Source organism: Amphiura filiformis, chromosome 10 (genome assembly GCF_039555335.1).
Source record: "Amphiura filiformis chromosome 10, Afil_fr2py, whole genome shotgun sequence".
NCBI classification, from domain to species: domain Eukaryota; kingdom Metazoa; phylum Echinodermata; class Ophiuroidea; order Amphilepidida; family Amphiuridae; genus Amphiura; species Amphiura filiformis.
In genome coordinates this window covers 68219748-68227897 of record NC_092637.1, presented here as the reverse complement: position 1 = coordinate 68227897, position 8150 = coordinate 68219748, and the positions used below count along the sequence as shown (strand labels likewise).

Sequence of the window (8150 nt, the reverse complement as noted above, 5' to 3'; positions counted from 1 at the left end):
AGATTCAGGCGTATTTGCCTTTACAATTCAGCAATTTTTGATAAAAAACAATGGTATTATTTAATCCTGACATAAAATTTGATGGAAATCGTACCGTCATTATGCCCGGGTTATTATCGCTTTAATATCTTTCTTATCAGTCTTAATTCAATGACGCTCAATGTCCAAATCTTATCACTATCAGCAGATTGTGTAGATAAGAACAAGATCAGTACATTCATTAGTCGTTAGATAATCATGGCGTACATGGCGACTCTTTTATTCGGGCTTCTATCTATCATCCAAAATAATAGAACCACATTACTCATTGGTCTCGTCACATTCCTTGTCGTATGTGTGATTATAAAACAACGCAGCACCAAACGCAATGGATTGCCACCAAGTCCAACGACTTATCCACTCATCGGCAATCTAATTACCGTATTCCTAAGCTTTCTTCATGGTGAACGCTCACATGAAATGGTAACGAGATTATCTAAAACCTACGGGAAGATATTCTGCTTGAGCTTCGGAAGCAATGTGAGGTTGGTTTATCTTAATGATTTGAAATCTGTGTCAGAAGCATTTAAGAATCCGTTTTTGTCGGATCGAACACCGTCTGCTGCAGAGAGATTAACAGGTGCTCCTGGTAAGATCATCTTAAACAAATCGAAAATGCAATAAACATGATAAAGCAATAATATAATGTGCGATTTCAATAAAGAATGTTCGGCGACTAAACCTTCATCCAGTGTGTGGGTGGGGCAAAATCCTTTTTTTTTTCGCTCATCAATGAGGCAATTTTTTTGTCTGACTAGTGGGCAAAGTTTTTTTTATCTTAAAACTCCCATCCCCTTTCCCCCTGAAAATCAAATGGTGCGCCGCTTATTCGCCACCGATGCAATGGTACGCATATTAAAGCTCGCATGAACGAAACGTGTCAGTCACCACTCGATCGGTGAACTCGGAATAAAACCGGAGATCTCCAAGTTTTTATAAGTCTTTCACATGGTATTGTAGTACACCATTGTTCATTACATTCATGCAAAAAGTAGAAATTCGAGAAAATTTAGTGCGCTGTGGAGCAAATCACACATGGCTTAAAGACGTATTTGAAAAGCCATGGTCGTTAATCTCTCTAAATTAAAAAAAAACACTGTCTAGCTTATGGGAAAAGTTACACCTTTGAGATTTGAATGGCTACAGAATACAAAAGATGCACTCTTCAAAAATTGTATTGTGGTTCTTAAGATATGTTTAGTTTTATGAAGATGTTTCGTTTCGACACTCTTTACATCGTAACTCAAGAACCATGAATTAACTCTCTTCACGCGGGTGTCGACTGCAGACGACATGTTTCAAAAAAAAAATTTTAATGCAAAAATTTCAGAAATGTAAATTTTCATGACCATATTTGAAATCAGCATGAAAAATGCATTAAAATGAGTACAAACAAGCCTAGTATTGGTTCAGTAGTTCTAAAGATAGATATTGATATTTTGAGAAAATATTTCAAAACTTCAACTTTTCCCGTTGAAGCGTATGGCTAGCACGCAGATCATTAAGTATAACTGTGATATTCGAATTTTCCATTTTCGTCAAACCCGCTTCAAAATAACCACAGCAATTTCCGCCAGAGGTCATTACTATTCACAATATCATCGACCAATTCACAACAACTAACTACTCTAACTATTATTGGAAGTTGGTTTAACAAAATATTACAATAAAAATTCCTTTAAAGGGAATAGGGCGAGCAAATCAACCTTGGGACTGGCGGGTAGATCCCTATAATTCATTCGTAAATAGGACTACTTATAGATGAGGTGACATGTGTTTACATTTGATACGCCCTCTGTTGGTCTGAGATGAAAACTGACAGGCAAAAAACACTATGGTTTACATGGAAGAAGTTGATTTTTATTCATTAAGTTTGATTTCAAAGCAAATAATACTAAAAATGTTATCAAACTTGTTTACAAATGCATCAAGCTATACACATAATATCACACAAACTTTCAACTTTTTAACTGTTCAACTTTTTAAAAGTCGAGTTTTGAAGAGATTTATTTGGTCTGTCATAGACACTCCTGTGTTATTTTGCCTGACTTGAAACAACAGAGGGCGGTCTGAATGTAAACATGTGACATCATAGGTCACCTCATCTATAGTAAATGCAACCCAAACATCAGTCTATTCTGCTTTACGTCGCGAATTCTGCTCAATACTGATCAGTTTAAACTGTTCTTTGCTTTAACAGGTATTTTTGGTGCATCTGGAGACGTTTGGCATCATCAGCGACGCTTCGCTCTTTCCGTTTTTCGGAGCTTCGGCGTCCGTAGGGAAAGTTTTGGAGACAAAATAGCGATAGAAGTTCGCCAGCTAGCTAAAAAGTTCGCCAACTTTGACCTACGACCTTTTGACCCTCAGGAATATCTCATGTGTGCTACTTCTAATGTGATATGTTCCGTCATTTTTGGTCGGCGTTTTGAGTACGACGATGAAGAATTTCAACACCTGCTGGCAATCTTAGATACACGTTTACGGCTGATTGGACAAGGTGGTCTAATTAGTGCTATTCCGATACTACGATTTCTATTCTACCAATCAACGCAGAAAAATAACGAAATTCTTTTGGAATTGTTGAATTATTTCACCTCGATTATTGATAGTCATAAACTTGACAGGGCTCAGGCAGAAGGGACTACTGAATGTAATGATCTTATAGATTTGTATCTCAGAGAAATCGACAAGAATCAAGGCGAAGATTCACCGTCGGATTTTGTTGACGAGCGCCATCTTGCGGCGCTTATTGAAAGTTTATTTTTAGCTGGAACGGAGACGTCAGCGTCGACACTCCGCTGGACATTACTTAACATGGTCACTAAACCAGAGGTACAAAAACGAATCCAGGATGAAATAGAGGATGTGTGTGGCGCTGATAGGCTACCGTCATATGCTGACCAGGAGAAAATGCCTTACACGCACGCAGTTATCTTGGAGGTTTCACGGCTTCACAGCATTACTATCCTCGGTAAGCCCTATTTGTCCGGCTGCCAGTGGGTATGACGTTGTTTTGGTGTCCATAGTTTTGTTTTTGATGGATAGTGCTTCTCAATACCACCAACTTCAAAAATAAGTTTACTGGACCTTTGTCAGCATTGAGCATTTTGAGATATGGTCGGTCAAAGTTCATACAGAGATCAAAATTCAAACTGCTCAAATGCTGTTGAAAAGTTTTACAAATTATTCCTCTTGTCATGGCGATCCAGAAAAAGTATAAGTTTACCTATCTGTTCTAGTTATTCCCTTCTAGAGTTATAAGCAGAAAGATCAAAGGTCACTATTTGACCTCCACAGGGGTCAAACCTGAAAAATACTCTGATTTTTATGAAAATAGTCTCAAAATTTTCGTCTCCTATAAACACTTAAAAAAAGAATAGTTAATAATAGTCATAACATAATAAGACTTCGTATGGAGCCTTATAGGACATAGGGTACCGTCTGTTAGCAAACATAATCATAACATAATCATAAGGCTTCGTATGGAGCCTTATAGGACACCGGGTACCGTCTGCTAGCAAACATAGTCATAACATAATAAGGGCTCGTACGGAGCCTTATAGGACACCGGGTACCGTCTGCTAGTAGCAAACATAATCATAACAAAATAAGGCTTCGTATGGAGCCTTGTGGGACACCGGGTACCGTCTGCTAGCAAATATGGTCATAGCATAATAAGGCCTCGTACGGAGCCTTATAGGACACCGGGTACCGTCTGCTGGCAAACATAATCATAACATAATACGGCTTTGTATGGAGCCTTGTGGGACACCGGGTACCGTCTGCTAGCAAACATGGTCATAACATAACAAGGCCTCGTATGGAGCCTTGTGGGATACCAGGTACCGTCTGCTAGCAAACATAATCATAACATAATAAGGCCTCGTATGGAGCCTTGTGGGACACCAGGTACCGTCTGCTAGCAAACATAATCATAACATGATAAGGCCTCGTACGGAGCCTTGTGGGACACCGGGTACCGTCTGCTAGCAAACATGTTCATAACATAATAAGGCCTCGTATGGAGCCTTGTGGGACACCAGGTACCGTCTGCTAGCAAACATAGTCATAACATAATAAGGTCTCTTATGGAGCCTTATAGGACACCGGGTACCATCTGCTAGAACATAATCATAACATAACAAGGCCTCGTATGGAGCCTTGTGGGACACCAGGTACCGTCAGCTAAAAAACATAATCATAACATAAAAAGGACTCGTATGGAGCCTTGTGGGACACCCGGTACCGTCTGCTAGCAAACATAGTCATAACATAATAAGGCTGAGTATGGAGCCTTATGGGACACCAGGTACCGTCTGCTAGCAAACATAGTCATAACATAATAAGGCTGGGTATGGAGCCTTATGGGACACCAGGTACCGTCTGTTAGCAAACATAATCATAACATGATAAGGCCTCGTACAGACCTTATGGGACACCAGGTACAGTCTGATAGCAAACATAATGTAACATAATAAGGCCTCGTATGACCATGTTTGCTAGCAGACGGTACCTGGTGTCCCACAAGGCTCCATACGAGGCCTTATTATGTTATGACTATGTTTGCTAGCAGACGGTACCTGGTGTCCCACAAGGCTCCATGCGAGGCCTTATTATGTTATGACTATGTTTGCTAGCAGACGGTACCTGGTGTCCCACAAGGCCCCATACGAGGCGTTATTATGTTATGACTATGTTTGCTAGAAGACGGTACCTGGTCTCCCACAAGGCTCCATACGAGGCCTTATTATGTTATGACTATGTTTGCTACTAGCAGACGGTACCTGATATCCCATAAGGCTCCATACGAAGCCTTATTATGTTTTGGTGTGTTCTCATCTACCATATCTACTGCAAGGCTTCATATTAGGCCCTTTTTATGCATAGGCCTGCAATTTGTTCAATGGTTCTCATCTCAGTCATGCACCCCAGTTTTTTTAGATTTTCTAACACACCTAATTTATATGATACCTTCTCTTCATTTAGGTGTTCCACACTTCGCTCGCCAAGATGCAATCATTCAAGGTTTCCGTGTTCCAAAAGGTTCTATCGTCATATCCAACCTGTGGGGAATACTGCATGACCCGGATGTCTGGAAAGACCCGTATGAATTTCGACCAGAAAGATTTCTTGACGATGAGGGCGCTGTCAACGTGCCGATGGAATGGATACCCTTTTCAATAGGTAGGCATGCAATCATAGCTGTTCTAGGAAGTCTCCGGCAATCATTATGCCTTATCTGTTAGGAAAATTATTATCAAGCACGAATCACATGGTTTTTGTTTTAAACAAACTCATATTGACCATAAAAACACCCGTGTCTCAACACGCGATATTCAAAATTCACGGGCGCCGAAATTGTCTGATGCAATGACGTCAAAGGAGGTCATTGCCCTAGACAATTTCGGGCGGAATTTAAATATCGCGTGTTGAGAGACTGTTTTATAAGTTTTTATGGTCAATGTGAGTTTGTTTTAAATAAAATCATGTGATTCGTGCTTGATAATTATTGTTCTAACATAAGGCATAATATCGTGGTTGCCGGAGACTTCCTTTAAATCAGAAGTGACCAGGATTGGTTGATTTAAATGGCGATTTCAATCGAATGTTTTATAATCGGGGATTTAAATCTGAGTTTTTAAGTTTATTAATTATGGAAATTCAATCCGTTTTGGTTGATTAATAACCGTCTGCTGTAGCCTATGTTTTTGTATTTAGATTTCATCATTTGAAATACCACTGAATTACCACCAATTTTCACATGATTTATACATTTATTTTGCATTTGAATGAAAATTGGTATTGGTATTGATAAAGTAGCTATCTACTGCCGATATTGGTTTTGTTGAAGTAGCTATCTACTGCTGATATTGGTAATGATGAAATAGCTATCTACTTCTGACATTGGCATGAAGTAGCTATTTACTGCTGATATTGATGAAGTAACGTTCTACTGCTGACATTGGCACGGATGAATTAGATATCTACTGCTGATATCAGTGTTGATGGAGTAGCTATCTACTGCTGATATTGGTATTGATGAAGTAACTATCTACTGCTGATATTGGTATTGATGAAGTAGCTGATACTAGTATTGAAGAAGCAGATATCTATTGCTGATATCAGTGTTGATAAAGTAGCCATCTACTGCCGATATTGGCATTGATGAAGTAGCTTTCTAATGCTGATATTAGTACGGATGAAGTAGATATCTACTGCTGATATCAGTGTTGATAGAGTAGCTATCTACTGCTGATATTGGTATTGATGAATTGATGAATTAGCTATCTATTGCTGATATTGTATTGATGAAGTAGCTATCTACTGCTGATAATGGTATTGATGAAGTAGACATCTACTGCTGATATTGGTGTTGCTGAAGTAGCTATCTACTGCTGATATTGGTATTGATATCTACTGCTGACATATCAGTATTGATAAAGTAGATAACTACTTCATCAATACCAATATCGGCAGATACTGGCATTGGTGACGAAACCATCTACTTCTGAAGTAGCTTTCTACTGCTGATATTGGTACAGATGTAGCAGATATCTACTGCTGATATCAATGTCCATGAAGTAGCTATCTACTGCTGATAATGGTATTGATGAAGTAGCTATCTACTGCTGATATTGATATTGATAAAGTAACTATCTACTGCTTATATTGCTATTGATACAGTATATAGCTATCTTCTGCTGATATTGGTTTTGATGAATTAACTATCTACTGCTGATTTTGGTATTGATAAAGTATCACAGCTGTCTACTGTTGATATTGGTTTTGATGAAGTCGCTATCTACTGCTGATATTGGTATTGATAAAGTATCATGGTTGTCTACTGTTGATATTTGAATTGATGAAGTAGTTATCTACTGCTGATATTGGTATTAATGAAGTAGCGATCTCCGACTTTATGTTAATCATTTATTCTGTTTGCATGTCTTCTCTGCAGGTCGCCGTGTTTGCTTGGGAGAAAAATTGGCCAAGATGGAGCTGTTTATATTCACGACTCATCTACTGGGCCGATTCTCATTCCAAAAACCAGATGATGTAAAAAGTTATGATTTCCGAGGAAGAAGTGGCGCTGTATTGACCCCTACACCTTTCAAAATATGTGCCATCCCCAAGGGTAGGCCCACTTGTGAATAGGAGGCTCCATTTACTTGGCCACTTGTCTGACACGGAAAACGCTAACCCTACTGCCCTAACCCTTCAAAAAGCTGTAGCGTAGCCAGCGGGGAACAAAAAATGACAGACAAAGTGCCCCCCTGACAAAAAAGCAAAGCAAAAAAGGGTCAAGGAGCCTGTTTTCAAAGTTCACCCCGTTCGTGGGCTAAAATTGTGTAAAATACACTTTGTTACGCGCCTACGCACGCACATTGTCCCAATAAAGCCCTTTTCACCCTGATCGTAGCCAGTCGGGAACAGAAATCTGCCCCTCTGACAAAAAAAATAAAAGAGAAAATCGTGAAGGCAAAGGGAAAAAAGGGGGCAAGGAGCCCGTTTTCCACCAAAGTTCACCACGATCACGGGCCAAAATAGTGTAAAATACAAATTATTTTTGCTGGCAACGTGCGCACATTCCCCAATAGGCCTAAAGCCGTTTTCACATTGGGCTGTAAAATACACAAATTTGTACAGTGTCCCATTAATTTGAATAAGTCTTTTTTGGTAACTCGAAGACTTCACATGTAGTCTCTACGAGTCAAAATAATGTAACCAGGATTTTTTTTGTACTTTCACTCGATATTTTCATCCCCCCCCCCCACACACACACCAAGAAAGCTGGCTACGCCCCTGATTGAGAAATGTGGAATAGAAAATCATTGTAGGCCTATGCAGATTCACTCAGATTTCGCAGCTTCAGAGCATGCTCTGCGTGCTAGTCATAATGCTTGAACATAAAAAGTTTAAGCCTAAGTTTTTAGATTTTTTAGCTATGTTAAAAACTACTAGGCTTGTTTGTCCTCACTTTAGTGTATTTTTCATGTTGATTTCAAATTTGCCGGAAAAAGCTTTCCGCAAATGCCAGATTGTTTAAGGCTCAGCAACAATTTGTATGAATGCGTCAGGATGTAGCTAAAAAACGCAAAATGGTTTTA

At 39.3% G+C, this 8150-nt stretch overlaps 1 protein-coding gene across 1 annotated transcript; it reads left to right on the top strand.

The window, feature by feature from the left end:
• Nucleotides 1–237: 237 nt before the first annotated feature.
• On the top strand, nucleotides 238–7652 carry LOC140162072 (cytochrome P450 2J1-like). Its single transcript, XM_072185361.1, has 4 exons — nucleotides 238–628; nucleotides 2240–3013; nucleotides 5029–5226; nucleotides 7001–7652. Exons 1-4 carry the CDS (start codon nucleotides 238–240, stop codon nucleotides 7195–7197), a joined length of 1560 nt encoding a protein of 519 aa, XP_072041462.1. The 3' UTR covers nucleotides 7198–7652.
• Nucleotides 7653–8150: the final 498 nt, after the last annotated feature.